The sequence below is a fragment of the Eriocheir sinensis genome, chromosome 19 (genome assembly GCF_024679095.1).
Source record: "Eriocheir sinensis breed Jianghai 21 chromosome 19, ASM2467909v1, whole genome shotgun sequence".
Taxonomy (NCBI): Eukaryota; Metazoa; Arthropoda; class Malacostraca; order Decapoda; family Varunidae; genus Eriocheir; species Eriocheir sinensis.
The window spans coordinates 13,598,256-13,616,382 of NC_066527.1; the positions used below are offsets into that span (position 1 = coordinate 13,598,256).

At 46.7% G+C, this 18,127-nt stretch overlaps 1 protein-coding gene across 1 annotated transcript; it reads right to left on the minus strand.

Annotated features, from left to right (window-relative positions):
• Positions 1 to 7,493: 7,493 nt before the first annotated feature.
• On the minus strand, positions 7,494 to 17,859 carry LOC127000980 (protocadherin Fat 1-like). Its single transcript, XM_050865153.1, has 10 exons — positions 17,391 to 17,859; positions 15,969 to 16,660; positions 15,521 to 15,670; positions 15,131 to 15,342; positions 14,848 to 15,029; positions 9,984 to 10,069; positions 9,862 to 9,927; positions 9,423 to 9,636; positions 8,634 to 8,828; positions 7,494 to 7,763 (listed from the first exon to the last, which is right to left on the minus strand). The coding sequence occupies exons 1-10, from the start codon at positions 17,857 to 17,859 to the stop codon at positions 7,621 to 7,623; spliced, it is 2,409 nt and encodes an 802-aa protein (XP_050721110.1). The 3' UTR covers positions 7,494 to 7,620.
• Between the last annotated feature and the right edge of the window lie 268 nt (positions 17,860 to 18,127).

Genomic DNA, 18,127 nt, shown 5'->3' on the forward strand with positions numbered 1-18,127 from the left:
AGATAAGAAGTGTTGGAATAGGTTTTCCAGGAGAAACAAGGTAGGCAGTAGTACAGCTTCTTAAATCTGACGGATGAAGTTTTCCTTAAACAGTCAGTGGTGCAGTATACACTTGCAAAACAGACAGGGTGGTTGTATGGCACCGTTTGGTAGGATGTGTGGTAGGTGGTGTGCAATGTAGTGTGTTCTCTGATTGGTCGATAAGAAGGTTAGGAGAAGAGTTTTCCTCCAGGTAAGCTTCGTAGAGTGCGATTAAATCTGAGGAGTATAAACAGACAGTGAGGTTGTATGGCACTGCTTGGTAGGATGTGTGGTAGGTAGTGCAATGTAGTGTGTTCCAATGGTCGATAAGAAGGTTGAGGAGAAGAGTTTTCCTCCAGGTAAGCTTCGTAGAGTGCGATTAAATCTGAGGAGTATAAACAGACAGTGAGGTTGTATGGCACTGCTTGGTAGGATGTGTGGTAGGTAGTGCAATGTAGTGTGTTCCAATGGTTGATGAGAAGGTTGAGGAGAAGAGTTCTCCTCCAGGTAAGCCTCGTAGAGTGCGGTCGTCAGGGAGTATAAACAGACAGTGAGTTGTATGGCTTTTCTTGGTAGGATGTGTGTGATGCGGTAGTGCAATATGAGTGTGTTCAATAGTTGATGAGAAGGTTGAGGAAAGAGTTCTCCTCCAGGGTAAACCTCGTGAGTGCGATTAAATCTGAGGAGTATAAACAGACAGTGAGGTTGTACATGGCACTGCTTGGTAGGATGTGTGCTTAGCTAGTGCAATGTGAGTGTGTTCCCAATGGTTGATGAGAAGGTTAGAAGAGTTTTCTTCCACCATGTAAGCTTTGTAGAGAGTGCAATTAAACCTGAGGAGGATAAAAATACAGTGAGGTTGTATGGCACTGTTTGGTAAGATATATGATAGGCATTGCGATGTTGTAATATGTTACAAGGATAGTGCTCATTTCCTGCTATAATGCCTAGAGTAAGGTCTGGGTGTTTGTGGCTGATCGCTGGGCTGTTTGAGGGCTTTGCTGGTGTTGCTTATTATACTATTATGCTGTCCACCTATCAGTGCCTTACAAGGTGAGATGGGAAGAGAACAATATGAAAACTTGAATATAGCTGTCTGTCTTGGGCCTCATAAAATCTGCCACACTGAGAAGAAGAGTATATCCCTTGCTATCTTTTATTACTGTTTCATGTTGACTGCTCTTGTGAAAACTTAAAGGTAACTGACTGGTTTGGACTTTAAAGGGCGATGCCATATTGATATTTCTCTCGCTGTCTTTTTATAATTATTTTCATGTTGACTGACCGTGTGATAACCTAACCCCTCTGCCCAGATTGGCAAGCAGATTTGGCCTTCACTGGTAGCCTGGTAACATATACCCCAAAGTCTTTCTCTGCCTCTGTGGTGGATAGTGGAGTGTTCCCATGTGGTATTGGTATGCTGGATATCCACTCCCAAGGTGCATGACTTCTACATTTTCATTGAATTGTAGCAGCCACTTTTTGTTCCATTCCTGTAGCTTGGTGATGTCTTCTGTTTAGGAAATCCAGTCAAGGGTTAAGATAATTGAGTGTTTTCAACCTCTTTGGACTCTGCCACAGTGATATTTTCCTTGCTGTCCTTTATCAAAGCTTTCATGCCAACTGACTGGTGTGAAAACCTTTCAGATTGACCTTTTGACTGTCTCATATATCGTAAAAAAGATGACGTTAATGTTAGCGGCTTCATAAGAAATTGCCATCACAGCCTTTAAACACGGCCATCACAGCCTTAAACACGGCCATCACAGTCTTTAAACATGGCCATCACAGCCTTAAACACGGCCATCACAGCTCAAACACGGCCATCACAGCCTTAAACATGGCCATCACAGCCTTAAACACGGCCATCACAGCCTTAAACACGGCCATCACAGCCTTAAACATGGCCATCACAAGCTCTAAACACGGCCATCACAGCCTTAAACACGGCCATTACAGCCTTTAAACACGGCCATCACAGCCTTAAACACGGCATACAGCCTCACGGCCATCACAGCCTAAACACGGCCATTACAGCTTAAACACGGCCATCACAGCCTAAACACGGCCATCACAGCCTTAAACACGGCCATCACAGCCTTAAACACGGCCATCACAGCAGCCTTCCTTAAACACGGCCATCACAGCCTCAAACACGGACATCGCAGCCCATTACAGGCCTCTCACAGCCTTCTGACAAACACGGCCATCACAGCCTTAAACACGGCCATTACAGCCTAAACACGGCCATCGCAGCCTGAACACACATCACCTTAAACGGCCATCACAGCCTTTAAACACGGCCATCACAGCCTCAAACACGCTATCATACCCATCACAGCCTTCAAAACAAACACGGCCATCACAGCCTTAAACACGGCATCACAGCCTTAAACGTCATTACGGCCTTAAACATCACAGCCTTAAACACGGCCATCACACTCAATATAAACACGGCCATCACAGCCTTAAACACGGCCATTACAGTTATAAACACGGCCATCACAGCCTTAAACACGGCCATAACAGACTTAAACACGGCCATCATACTCAACACAGCCTTAAACACGGCCATTGCTCAAACACGGCCATCACAGCCTTAAACACGGCCATCACAGCCTTAAACACGGCCATCACAGCCTTAAACACGGCCATTACAGCCTTAAACACGGCCATTACGCACTCAAACACGGCCATCACAGCCTTAAACACGGCCATCATACAGCCTTTAAACACGGCCATCACAGCCCAAACACGGCCATCACAGCCTTAAACACGGCCATCACAGCCAAACACGGCCATCACCAGCCTTAAACACGGCCATCACAGCCTTAAACACGGCCATCACAGCCTCAAACACGGCCATCACAGCCCAAACACGGGCCATCACAGCCTTAAACACGGCCATCACAGCCTTAAACACGGCCATTACAGCCTTAAACACGGCCATCACAGCCTTAAACACGGCCATCACAGCCTTAAACACGGCCATCACAGCCTTAAACACGGCCATCACCTGCAAACACGGCCATTACAGCCTTAAACACGGCCATCACAGCCTTAAACACGGCCAACACACCATTAAAAACGCCCATCACAGCCCCCAAACACGGCCATCACAGCCTTAAACACGGCCATCACAGCCTCAAACACGGCCATCACAGCCTTAACACGGCCATCACAGCCCAACACGGCCATCACAGCCTTAAACACGGCCATCACAGACCTCAAACACGCCCATCACAGCCTTAAACACTGCCATCACAGCCTTAAACACGGCCATCACAGCCTCAAACACGGCCATCACAGCCTTAAACACGGCCATTACAGCCTTAAACACGGCCATCACAGCCTTAAACACGGCCATCACAGCCTTAAACACGCCATCACAGCCTTAAACACGGCCATCACAGCCTTAAACACGGCCATCACAGCCTTAAACACGGCCATCACAGCCTTAAACACGGCCATCACAGCCTTAAACACGGCCATCACAGCATTTGTACCCAAAGACCATACTAAAGGTTACCTCGGCGCGTGGTGGTTGGAGGCCAGCCCGAGACGTGCAGGCTGGTGAAGGCATGTGCACCCTGTCACCACAGACAGGTTCAGGTGAGGGAGGCCACGTCCTTGAGCTTGTGTGGGGCCGTCACCGTCAACACACCTGGGGAAAAGATCCACCTTTCAATAGTTAAATTCACCATTCTCAAGCCAACACATTCCATCTCCTCTTCCTGCACCACTCTGGTCACTGCAGGAGCAAACAATCGTGCCTTCAACCCTTCATCAAAACAACGGCTTTTCTTTCCAACACGTATCCCTGAAAATGTCTAAAATGTTTCCTCCAAACTTCAAGCTTCCTTAACCCTTAAACGACAGGTATTGTTTTCACTAAATGGTCCCTGGATACGGGTAAAAACAGCTGCTATTTTGTTGTTGTTTATTCACATTGTATGAAGCGTCTTAACTCCCTGAAGATAGCGGTGAAATCCAAATTGCGGTACGTTGTGTAATAGTCACGCTGGAGCACTTGCTGGGCTAGAGTGCAGCACAGATAATGAAATTACACCATCACTCTCTAGGTCACTCTCACTACTGCATGCTTTCACTATTTTTATTTATTTACATCTTATAGTGCAATTAAGTACAAGTATGTCGATGAGCGGGCAACGGCCTGCCTGTCACTACTCACAATGTTTTCGTCACTGTTATCCTTGTACTCAGAATGATCTTCACTCTCTATCCTGTCCTGTGTTTCCCAGTGTTTTCTTATCTTACGGTTCCAGGGCTGCTCAGTGAGGGCTAATGATCTTATTTCAAATATACGAGGGTCGATAATTATGCTGGCAGACACCTCGGCAAGTCACAGAACCCGCCAAATTTGATCTAAACATTCAAATTAGTGGCGCGAAAGAGTCTGATTAAATGAATGATGGCCGTCTGTGCGGACCGAGCCGGGTTTGATTAAGTAAACGATGGCCATTGTTGAAGGTTTAAGTCTAGTCATCTATACGCGTACATGAACCTTACCAGTCAGCTGATCCATTTTGAAGATGGCGTCTCGGTCTCCCGAGTGAATGGCATAACTGAGCGGCGTGACCTGACCAGCGTCTGGGTCAGTGGCAGAACACCGAGTGACCACATGGCCGGGCTGGGCCTCGGCCGACACGCGGCAGGAGAAGGTCCTGGCGCCACGCTGGAGGGTTGTCGTTGAAGTCCACAACTGTAGGCAAAGAAACATCTGGGCAGAGCTTAACAAAACACGACTATAGGATCGGTGTGGTCTGAGGCTTCCACCCTTCACATCAACTATTTCCAAAGGCCAAAATGGAGCTAAGTCGGTTTCCTAGGAGTGTTTTTCAGGTTCGAGGCACAGAAAAAGGGTCGACTATTATCAGGTCAATAAAACTACCCATGGAAATAACCACAACTCCTATGCAAGCCTAGTCAAACATGAGCGCTTGGGTGCTGCAATGTTTAAGAATATGACCCTAGATATACTGTAGTTACTTTTGTCCACTTGTTCTGCCCCCTCCTACATGCGTGTCCTGCCCAGAGTTGGCAGGATGTTAATCAAATATTTATAATCGAAAAAAGTGGTTTTATATATTCATATTTTTTCTATTACTTAATTTACTGTCTGGATGCATACCAAGGTTGAGAACCCACTCTAAAAACCAGCTGGTGTGGGAATATACCTTCTGTGTCAGCCATAACGTTCAGTACCTCAAGCATATGGAAACTTCATGCATACAACTTGCCTTTGGCCCAACTAGTCTGGCTATATAAGTGTTTACTGTCTACATGTAATTTACCGTCAATAACCACTGTGGCGGTGGAGGAGAGCTGGGGTATGCCTGAGTCCGTGGCCAGCACAGTCAGCACGTGTTGAGCCTCAGTCTCTGAGGAGAAGAGTTTTCCTCCAGGTAAGCTTCGTAGAGTGCGATTAAATCTGAGGAGTATAAACAGACAGTGAGGTTGTATGGCACTGCTTGGTAGGATGTGTGGTAGGTAGTGCAATGTAGTGTGTTCCAATGGTTGATGAGAAGGTTGAGGAGAAGAGTTTTCCTCCAGGTAAGCCTCGTAGAGTGCGATTAAATCTGAGGAGTATAAACAGACAGTGAGGTTGTATGGCACTGCTTGGTAGGATGTGTGGTAGCTAGTGCAATGTAGCGTGTTCCAATGGTTGATGAGAAGGTTGAGAAGAGTTTTCCGCCATGTAAGCTTTGTAGAGAGTGCAATTAAACCTGAGGAGGATAAAAATACAGTGAGGTTGTATGGCACTGTTTGGTAAGATATATGATAGGCATTGCGATGTTGTAATATGTTACAAGGATAGTGCTCATTTCCTGCTATAATGCCTAGGTAAGGTCTGGGTGTTTGTGGCTGACTGGGCTGCTTGAGGACTTTGCTGGTGTTGCTTATTATACTACATGCTGTCCACCTATCAGTGCCTTACAAGGTGAGATGGGAGAGAACAATATGAAAACTTGAATATAGCTGACTGTCTTGGGCCTCCATAAAATCTGCCACACTGAGAAGAAGGTATATCCCTTGCTATCTTTTATTACTGTTTTCATGTTGACTGCTCTTGTGAAAACTTAAAGGTAACTGACTGCCTTGACTCTTTAAAGGATGCCATATTGATATTTCTCTCGCTGTCTTTTATAATTATTTTCATGTTGACTGACTGGTGTGATAACCTTAACCCCTCTGCTGTGATTGGCACAGATTTGGCCTTCACTGGTAGCCTGGTAACATATACTCCCAAGTCTTTCTCTGCCTCTGTGGTGGATAGTGGAGTGTTCCCATGTGGTATTGGTATGCTGGATATCCACTCCCAAGGTGCATGACTTTACATTTTTCTTCATTGAATTGTAGCAGCCACTTTTTGTTCCATTCCTGTAGCTTGGTGATGTCTTCTGGTAGGAAATCCGCAGTCAAGGGGTTAAGATAATTGAGTGTTTTCAACCTCTTTGGACTCTGCCACAGTGATATTTTCCTTGCTGTCCTTTATCAAAGCTTTCATGCCAACTGACTGGTGTGAAAACCTTTCGGTTGACCTTTTTGACTGTCTCATATATCGTAAAAAAGATGACGTTAATGTTAGCGGCTTCATAAATTGCCATCACAGCCTTAAACACGGCCATCACAGCCTTAAACACGGCCATCACAGCCTTAAACACGGCCATCACAGCCTTAAACACGGCCATCACAGCCTTAAACACGGCCATCACAGCCTTAAACACGGCCATCACAGCCTAACACACGGCCCACACAGCCTTAAACACGGCCATTAAACACGGCCATCACAGCCTTAAACACGGCCATCACAGCCTTAAACACGCCATCACAGCCTTAAACACGGCCATCACAGCCTTAAACACGGCCATCACAGCCTTAAACACGGCCATCACAGCCTCAAACACGGCCATCACAGCCTTAAACACGGCCATCACAGCCTTAAACACGGCCATCACAGCCTTAAACACGGCCATCACAGCCTTAAACACGGCCATCACAGCCTTAAACACGGCCATCACAGCCTTAAACACGGCCATCACAGCCTTAAACACGGCCATCACAGCCTTAAACACGGCCATCACAGCCTTAAACACGGCCATCACAGCCTTAAACACGGCCATCACAGCCTTAAACACGGCCATCACAGCCTTAAACACGGCCATCACAGCCTTAAACACGGCCATCACAGCCTTAAACACGGCCATCACAGCCTTAAACACGGCCATCACAGCCTTAAACACGGCCATCACAGCCTTAAACACGGCCATCACAGCCTCAAACACGGCCATCACAGCCTTAAACACGGCCATCACAGCCTTAAACACGGCCATCACAGCCTCAAACACGGCCATCACAGCCTTAAACACGGCCATCACAGCCTTAAACACGGCCATCACAGCCTTAAACACGGCCATCACAGCCTTAAACACGGCCATCACAGCCTTAAACACGGCCATCACAGCCTTAAACACGGCCATCACAGCCTTAAACACGGCCATCACAGCCTTAAACACGGCCATCACAGCCTTAAACACGGCCATCACAGCATTTGTACCCAAAGACCATACTAAAAGGTTACCTCGGCGCGTGGTGGTTGGAGGCCAGCCCCGAGACGTGCAGGCCGGTGAAGGCCGCGTGCACCCCGTCACTCACAGACAGGTTCAGGGTGAGGGAGGCCACGTCCTTGAGCTTGTGTGGGGCCGTCACCGTCAACACACCTGGGGAAAAAGATCCACCTTTCAATAGTTAAAATTCACCATTCTCAAGCCAACACATTCCATCTCCTCTTCCTGCACCACTCTGGTCACTGCAGGAGCAAACAATCGTGCCTTCAACCCTTCATCAAAACAACGGCTTTTCTTTCCAACACGTATCCCTGAAAATGTCTAAAATTTTTCCTCCAAACTTCAAGCTTCCTTAACCCTTAAACGACAGGTATTGTTTTCACTAAATGGTCCCTGGATACGGGTAAAAACAGCTGCTATTTTGTTGTTGTTTATTCACATTGTATGAAGCGTCTTAACTCCCTGAAGATAGCGGTGAAATCCAAATTGCGGTACGTTGTGTAATAGTCACGCTGGAGCACTTGCTGGGCTAGAGTGCAGCACAGATAATGAAATTACACCATCACTCTCTAGGTCACTCTCACTACTGCATGCTTTCACTATTTTTTCTTTATTTACATCTTATAGTGCAATTAAGTACAAGTATGTCGATGAGCGGGCAACGGCCTGCCTGTCACTACTCACAATGTTTTCGTCACTGTTATCCTTGTACTCAGAATGATCTTCACTCTCTATCCTGTCCTGTGTTTCCCAGTGTTTTCTTATCTTACGGTTCCAGGGCTGCTCAGTGAGGGCTAATGATCTTATTTCAAATATACGAGGGTCAGATAATTATGCTGGCAGACACCTCGGCAAGTCACAGAACCCGCCAAATTTGATCTAAACATTCAAATTAGTGGCGCGAAAGAGTCTGATTAAATGAATGATGGCCGTCTGTGCGGACCGAGCCGGGTTTGATTAAGTAAACGATGGCCATTGTTGAAGGTTTAAGTCTAGTCATCTATACGCGTACATGAACCTTACCAGTCAGCTGATCCATTTTGAAGATGGCGTCTCGGTCTCCCGAGTGAATGGCATAACTGAGCGGCGTGACCTGACCAGCGTCTGGGTCAGTGGCAGACACCGAGGTGACCACATGGCCGGGCTGGGCCTCGGCCGACACGCGGCAGGAGTAGCTGTCCTGGCGCCACGCTGGAGGGTTGTCGTTGAAGTCCACAACTGTAGGCAAAGAAAACATCTGGGCAGGCTTAACAAAACACGACTATAGGATCGGTGTGGTCTGAGGCTTCCACCCTTCACATCAACTATTTCCAAAGGCCAAAATGGAGCTAAGTCGGTTTCCTAGGAGTGTTTTTTCAGGTTCGAGGCACAGAAAAAGGGTCGAACTATTATCGGGGTCATAAAACTACCCATGGAAATAACCACAACTCCTATGCAAGCCTAGTCAAACATGAGCGCTTGGGTGCTGCAATGTTTAAGAATATGACCCTAGATATACTGTAGTTACTTTTGTCCACTTGTTCTGCCCCCTCCTACATGCGTGTCCTGCCCAGAGTTGGCAGGATGTTAATCAAATATTTATAATCGAAAAAAGTGGTTTTCTATATTCATATTTTTTCTATTACTTAATTTACTGTCTGGATGCATACCAAGGTTGAGAACCCACTCTAAAAACCAGCTGGTGTGGGAATATACCTTCTTTGTCAGCCATAACGTTCAGTACCTCAAGCATATGGAAACTTCATGCATACAACTTGCCTTTGGCCCAACTAGTCTGGCTATATAAGTGTTTACTGTCTACATGTAATTTACCGTCAATAACCACTGTGGCGGTGGAGGAGAGCTGGGGTATGCCTGAGTCCGTGGCCAGCACAGTCAGCACGTGTTGAGCCTCAGTCTCTGCATCCAGCTCCTTGGTGAGTGTGACGGCACCGTCCAGGGCACGCACCTCAAAGCTGCCACACTCCATGACACACGAGTAGCGCACTGAACCGCCCGGCCCCGTGTCCACGTCACTTGCCGAGACCTGTACAAGGCAGAGGGTGAAGGTGTCTTGACAATGCAAAAAGAATTCAAACTTTTGATTTTTCGATCAGCTTATCAAACTTATGCATAAGATCCATTTTTGATTGATTAACAATGAAATGTTACTAGGCAGTGAATGGGAATCAATATTTATGAAAGAGTTTATGGTCAAATTTTCATATTAAAAAAAGTGGAAAAACCTGTAATATTTGCTGAAGTAATTTACCTGCAGCACCACGTGGCCCGGTGATGCAGCTTCCGACACGTCTCCCTTGAAGACGGAACGGCTGAACTCCGGGTTGTCATTGACGTCCGTGACTGCGACTGTGACGTGGGTGTCCGTGTGGCCCCGGTGAAGGGGTCCCGCGCCCGCACCGTCAGGTTGTGGCTGGCGGAGGCCTCGTAGTCCAGCAGGGCAGTGGTCTGGACGACGCCTGGACACAGGGCGACACCATTACCTTTGTGTGCTAAGACCAGTGAGGGAAGCAGTGCTGGACCAGTAAATGCCAACATACTCAGACTAAACACCTCACCAGTACCATATAAAAACTGTTTTATATAACAAGGTTCATGCAAGTGCATGGAGGGAAAAATGAAAAAAATGTGTTGGCAGGGATAATGAATAATGCAAACACACACACACACACACACACACACACACACACACACACACACACACACACACACACACACACACACACACATCTTATGAACATCATGAGAAATGTCTGTGTACATGTTTTCTAGTGATAAGTTGTCAAGGCAAGCGGGGAAACAGAAGGCAGCAACCACTTCATGTACTTATGATCAACAAAACTGGCAGACATTCATTAAGTGTCATGTCAAAGTGTTAATGGTTCAATAATGTATCCAGAGTGCATAAGAACATAAGAACATAAGAACGTAAGGAGTCTGCAAGAGGCCGGTTGGCCTACACAAGGCAGCTCCTGTACACTCAACCCCACCTTATCTCACCATCCATTGCTTTATCTAACCTCTTCTTGAATGTATCTATGGTATTGGCACCCACAACATGGCTCCCAAGCCTGTTCCATTCGTCCACCACTCTATTAGTGAACCAATTCTTGCCTATGTCTTTGTTGAATCTGAATTTGTCTAACTTAAAACCATTGCCACGCGTCCTACCTTGGCTCTTTTACTTTCAAAATCCTATTGACATCCCCTTTATTAAAGCCCTTCATCCATTTATAGACTTCGATCAAGTCTCCTCGCAACCTTCGCCTTTCTAGAGAGTGTAGATTTAAATGCTTCAGCCTGTCTTCATAAGGCAAGTTTCTCTTCCCCTGAATCATCTTTGTCATCCTCCTATGAACAGATTCTAACATCTTGATATCCATTCTATAGTAGGGGGACCAGAACTGAGCTGCATAATCGAGATGAGGTCTAACTAGTGCTAAGTAAAGTTTGAGGATGACTTCAGCTAGCGCTCCTATTGCTTACGCTCCTTGAGATGAAACCCAGTACTCTGTTGGCCCGATTTTTAGCCTGAATGCATTGAGCCCTAGGACGGAGGTCTGCGCTCTAGTCTAGGATAATTCCTGACCGCCAGATGACGGCTCTAGTCTCACTTCGCGTTGTAAACTCGTAGAAATAGCATCCGTGCGCTCGTGTCATGTTTTCAGCACTACAGTGTGTTTTCAGCACTACAGTGTGAGTTCTTTGTGCTTTAACAATGTCCCCCAGAAAGATGGTTAAAAGGCACGGTGCTGCAAAGAAAACAGGAACGGTGGCTACTATGCTCGCAACAGGAACGGAGGGCGAGCCTCGGCATATTGCATGCTCTCCTGGACGTGACAGACTCCGTTCACACTCCATCTCGGACGATACGTCGGGTTAGCTTCACGTTGGTGGTCGCAAAGTCACTTACAACAAGTCAAGTCACTCTGCCTTCAAAACTGCGACCAGTACGCGCAGGGGCGGTTTGGGGCGGAGCAGCGGGATGACGTCACTTGATTCCAAATACCCGCCAGTTCACGAGTGACTAAAATTGCGGCCGGGTATGCACTTTGGATGTGCATGTTTGCCTTCTTTCACCGCGCGTTCAGGCAAGTCACTGATGAAAATATATGCCTTTTTATTATGCTATGCGTGACTGTAAATCCAATGCCTACAAACGGTGGTGTGGGGTGTGAGGGGGCGGGGGATGTTGAAGTGTTTGATTTAAATTAGTCCGCCTTCCTTCGTTTTCTAAATCCTATATTCTACATTCTCTGGTTTGGCACCAAGCAGCGTCACGCATAAGCCACGCCTCTGCCGTGTCCCTCCCACAAAGCTGCGTATGACTTGACTTAATATAAGTGACTTTGGGTGGTCGAACGTAGTTCCGGTGCCTCGAGAATAGGGAGACTGCGGCTACTAAACCCCGGGCGAAGCCTACCCTCAGGCGTAGCTAGCGGTTGCAGGAGTCTCCGTAACAACCGTAACACATTGATTTGTGTTCCATATTATTAATCATCGCTATTTTTAGAAAAAATAGTTAATTCTGTTAAAAATAACATGTAAAATGATTATATAAATATTTTTTGAGATATGGGACGCATTAGGGGATTTACATTAATTCAATGGGGAAATTCGTTTTGATTTACGAGCGTTTCGGTGTGTGAACAATATTCCGGAACGAATTAAACTCGTAAACCGAGGTTTTATATATATATATATATATATATATATATATATATATATATATATATATATATATATATATATATATATATATATATATATATATATATATATATATGGTGCAAAGTCGTCAATAACACACTGTTCGGTGGCATCAAGGCACTTGGTGGCAGAAGGCATTACATGGAGGGCTTGGAAACTATAATTTCTGCATCTTGTTTTATATATATATATATATATATATAGATATATATATATATATATATATATATATATATATATATATATATATATATATATATATATATATATATATAAAGCAGGGTGGGTGGGAGCAAACGCTGTGTGCGGCAAACAAGCGTCTGGCTGCCCGAAACACAGGCGGGTAAGCTGAGGAGTTTCTGATTGCAAGGGTTTGCACTTCATGGCGGGAACACATCAACCAGGAACATGATCAGGCATGTTTAGGACACACACTGCATCTAAATTAATCATAATCACTGATATTACAAGGCAACGATGAAGCACAAATGTGTAGCATGAAAGGAATCTCTCTCTCTCTCTCTCTCTCTCTCTCTCTCTCTCTCTCTCTCTCTCTCTCTCTCTCTCTCTCTCTCTCTCTCTCTCTCTCTCTCTCTCTCTCTCTCTCTCTCTCTCTCTCTCTCACCTTTTATTTGGTTATTATCAAATTTTCCTCCTACTGATGACAATTTTTTTCTGTTCCTTAAATTATCCACATATTGGTGTTTAACTATTACTCCAGAAATATGCGGTCATGCTTTATAAGGCTTCTCGTGCAGTAATTTCTGAAAATTATGTACAAAGAAAAATTAAATCCATCCACCTCAACCATCCACCTCAGGCCCTTTAAACATAAGCCTGTGCTCCGCCCCTGGCCCGGCACACGACTCAGAGCTGTCACAGTGCCCGGGAGGAAGGCTTCATCATAAATATTTACACTGAACAAGTAGGACAAAACGGGAAGATAAAACAAATACTTACATTCAAGATCCGCTGCATTGCCACCTGGGAAAGCAGACAAACCTTTCATGAAGCAAAGTACGGAGGTTCAGGGATGACAAAGAGATACATTTTTTTTTCATGATGTATGAGTAAGGACAAGCAGGTGGGTGAAGGGAAGATGCAAGGGTAATGGACATGTTACAGGAGGGAGGTAGTTGGGTGGTTTGTGTGTACTTAGATCTGGACGAGGCATTAGACAAAATACTACCACAAGACTAATATGAAAGCTGGAGAATATATAAGGACTGACAGGGAGAATAGCAGAGTAGACAAAAGACTTTCTGAGAGACCGACAGATGAGGAAAGTAATCAAGGACAATATGTCAGGGTGGAGGGAAGGAATAAGTGGAGTTTCCCAGGGCACAGTGCTGGCATGTTAATGACATGGTGGAAGGGATGGGCAGATATACAAGCCTGTTTGCGATGATACAAAGATCACAAAATCAATGGAAGCTGAGGATTGTAAAAGTCCGCAGGGTGATCATGACAGGATTTATCAGAGGAACCAGGAGTAGACGGTGAAATTTAATGAAGTTATTGGAAATGGGTGACTGTACTGAAAGGCTGCCATGGGATTACTCAATGAGAACTGACAATAAAAAAAAGGAGGAGGAGAAAGGCATGGAATAATTTGTCACCTGAAAGAAAGTTCGGAAAGTTTGGTTTAGTCCGCGCAACATCTGCATGCGGTCATATGCCGGAGAGAGACGGAAGGGGAAGGAATTATAGGAGAAAGGAACAGATCCCAGGAGACGGGACACAACCCCCGATTAATACCTGGTACCCATTCACTGCTGGGTGGACAGGGGCGTAGGGTATCGGAAACGCCGCCCAAATTTTTCCATTCTGCCCGGGAATCGAACCCAAGCTCTCTCGGTTGTGAGCCGAGTGTGCTAACCACTGCACCACAAAGCCCCCTGTCACCTGAAAGACACATTAACGAGAGACAGCCTTGGGAGCAGCTGAAAACACTAGACTGGCATTTCACTACACAGACTAAGAGATGATGAAGAAACTAAGTTGATCAGGTTGGAACATGTGGCAGTAGTACGGTCCCCACATAAAAATAAACATATAAACAAAAACAACAACAACAACAAAAAAAAACCCAGCAATCAAGTTTGTCCCTTTCCCATGGAGGAGGAAGAAGGCTTCTGTCAGTGGCAGATAATTTTGCAAGGTCACAGTTATTAGCAGCTGGGAAACTCGTGTTACTGGTTGCACTACTCATTGACACTCATGTTAAGGCCAATCACAATGAAGTGCTCCAAGGTATGGTGGAACAACTATGATTTATAAGAGTTAGCAAGTGTCCAACAGTTCTCACTCTGGACGGCTGGCACGCCGGGTCTCCCTCTGCCTCTCACCTTACCTACACACCTCTCAAGGTCAACATCAGTGAGGCAGCTCATGTGTTAGTAAGATTTCAGTGGTGGTGTAACTCTAAGATCAACAAGGCATGTGTCATCACTAATACTGGTGTGCTCTGGGCAAGGTGAGCCACTGCCACTAAAGGCCTTGCTGCTGCCTGCCATGGTGCCCCCACCTGTGGAATAGTCGAGGCCGAACAGCTCCTCGGTGTTGCCGGCCACAATGGTGTACATGATGGGCTCCCCGGAAGGGCTAGCGGCCTCCACCCTTACAACGGGCGTGCCCTTGGCGGCGTTCTCTGGCACGGCTGCCTCGTACCGTGCGGCGGTGAACATTGGCCCTTCAGAAGACACCACCCTGGGGACCCGTGACGGGCAGGTTAACATCTTCAACACAAGAAGAACCCTGAGGCTAACAGGCCTGACCCAAGGCAAGGTGGTCCTGGCTGCGTGACTCACCTTATGAGGACATGGGCCTGTGAGCTGAGGGGAGGCTTTCCCCCGTCGTAGGCAACAACGGTGAGGCTGTAGGTCTTGTCGGCCGCCATCAGGGTCTGCTTCAGGGAAATTTCACCCGTCTTCTTATTCACGGCGAAGAGCTCACCGCTGCCTCGCACCAGCTCGTAGCGGACACTTCCGAACTCCCCAGAGTCAGCGTCTATTGCCTGCACCTACACAAGGGAAAGGGCTTGGTAATAGGACCATCTCATAATCAACAATTACATAACTTTGGGAGTCACTGCAAAGGTTCACTGCTTGATCATGGAGGAACCTACTACTTTATGGAGAGCATAAGTTATGCCCGGCATGTGTCTGACAAAAAAGATCTGCTTGGGCTCTTATGCTCACCTTAGTGACCACGTGGCTGCGCGGAGACACGGTGGACACCAGGGCGTGGAAGGGCTGGTTGAGGAACACCGGCTCGTTGTCATTCACGTCCATCACCGCCACGTGGACCAGCACATGGGCCACGTTTGCTGTGCCCTCAATGTCCTGTGCCTGAACCACAAGAGGATGAACAGCAGTAAGACAAAAGCAAATACAAGTAGATGCAACAGAGGTCTGAGGGCCAATGCATAAGATGAATGGGGAGAATGATCAATGTCCTCTGAGCCAAACAAGTTTCATGTTATTTAAGGTCCCATGCTGCAAGTCTTAAAATTTGCTGATTTCCAGGTAAGGGTTTATGATTAGTAAAAAACAAAAGATGATGATATTATAGTGCACTGAGTCTTGGTAATAACAGTCCAGTACAAGAACACTGAGGTCATAATAATTGCGCTGGCCCCGGACTCACTTCCACCACCAACGTGTAGTGGTCCTCTGCCTCCCGGTCTAAGGACTTGCCGGTGGTCTTGATGACGCCAGCGGTCGGGTGGATTTCAAATTCAACGTTTGGGTTGAGAATTGAGTAGCGGACGTGATGGTTGAGCGGCTGACACTTCACTCCCAGGGCAGCAACATTCATCTCCTTAGTGGAGTTCTCAATGACGTTGGCCCAGTACTGGTCCTGAGTGAAGACCAGAGTAGACAGCGGCGCTTCTTCAATTATAATCTCTGCTGTTGCCGTGGACGAGGCGGCCCCGTCGCTGGCCTGGAGGGTGAGGTTGTACTGAGGCTTGAGGCTGTACTGGTCCTGGACCTTGACACACTTGCTCACGTTGTCAAACACAAAGTTTTCTCTGTCGTCACCGGCAGCGCTGGAATATGAAATATCGGTGATATCATTCACATCCACGTGGTGGCGTGGCTGCTCCTCCCGGCCCAGGCAGAACACCCTCACAACAGGGTAGGTTGGCAGGTGGAGGACGGCTGAGTAGTGGGTCTTGGGGAAGGCCATTGGGGCAGCCTTCACCTCCCTCACCGTGATGAAGACTGGGGCGGGCGCCACACACTCCCGCCGGGGGCTGCCCCCGTCCGTGGCCCACACACTCAGCCTCACCGTGGTGCCGGCCACTGTGTCCAGGCTGCCAGACACCCACACAGCTCCTGAAGGGTGTGGAGGATGAGGTACAGTTAGTGTTACTTGTCTTCAGGAGTGGTGGACAGCTAACATGTCTAGAAAAAAAAATTATCCTCTCAAAGTGAGTCTAAAAATGTAGGAAAACACCAACAGGCTTGGATCTTTGTGTGTGTGTGTGTGTGTGTGTGTGTGTGTGTGTGTGTGTGTGTATATATATATATATATATATATATATATATATATATATATATATATATATATATATAGAATATATATATATATATATATATATATATATATATATATATATATATATATTGCCTGCTGCTGTTTTCCTACTTTCTTTTACTCACTTTTGACACACACACACACACACACACACACACACACACACACAGCTACAGAGATTTGCTATAAAGAGGATGAAAAACTGAAAATACTTTGTAATCTTAACAAAGGAGGAAAGAATAACGAAGAGTAAAGTCTGTGCAGCAGGACAACATAAAGGGCGAACCATTTATTCGGCAAATTTAGATGAACAGTAAAAACAAAGTATCACTTGGAGGCAGTGCGGGAAGAAACAGTGTGTGGCTGAACCCTTCCTGTGGCAGGCAGCATAAACCAGAATTGGGTGGTAATGTTCCTGGCTGCAGGAGGAACGTTGATTAGTGAGGGAATGGGACGTTTATCTCCCCGCGTGCCTGTATTCACTCAGCAGAGTGCCTTTAATTAAACAATCCCAAACGTTCACATCACCTGTGTGTCGGTTGATTGAAAACAACTTTGTGATGTCCTTCTCCACGATGGTGTAGGTCACTCTGCCGTTGTAGCCTTGGTCACGGTCCCGGGCGGTCACCGTGAGCTGCCTGGGGCTGGCCTGGGCGTGGGCGTGGCCGGCCAGCACGGGGGCGCCGCGGCCGGCGGTCTGCAGGACGCTGCCGTGGTAGAAAAGTCGCTCCCACTCCGGCCACCAGTCGTTCTCGTCGAGGACCGTCACGCCCAGCCACGTGCTGCGGGACACCCCGGCCTGGGGGAGGGTTAGGGGGCGCGTCACCATGGCAGAACACCAGTGCTGAAACCCACTTTTTTGTGTGCTGCCTGTAGCGCTCTTTACCGAAGTCGCTGAAGTGACGGTTGATTGAAGGTCAGGACAGCATGTGGGTAATATCTTATCTGAGGCTGTGTTTATAAGGAGTGGCGGAAATGCTTCAGATAATATCGACATTAGTGGTGAAAAGAGAAGTCAAGTTTCCCTAGACTAGATATTCTAGATTCACAGACTATGAATTGCCTTTTTTTGGTAATGGCTTGACGTCTAGGCCTATACACATTTCTCTGGGCCAAACTACTCTGTCTGGATCTAGATCGCTGAGTACCTGTGATTTCTCCCCCTGAAAAGAATATCCTCCTTGTAATGAACATTTGTTGAGTGTTTTCCTCGCGTACCAGGCGGGGCAGGGACTCACCAGGTTGTACCAGGAGGTGGTTTCGTA

What these genes read in the sequence shown, in the direction of transcription:
- LOC127000980 (XM_050865153.1), bottom strand. Translation starts at nt 17,859, where the DNA reads ATGTCGATATTATCTGAAGCATTTCCGCCACTCCTTATAAACACAGCC. An exon ending in CGCGGGACCCCTTCACCGGG is followed by an intron (nt 9,928 to 9,983) that starts GCCACACGGACA and finishes GACAACCCGGAG; the next exon opens with TTCAGCCGTTCCGTCTTCAA. An exon ending in CGGGCCACGTGGTGCTGCAG is followed by an intron (nt 9,637 to 9,861) that starts GTAAATTACTTC and finishes TGCCTTGTACAG; the next exon opens with GTCTCGGCAAGTGACGTGGA.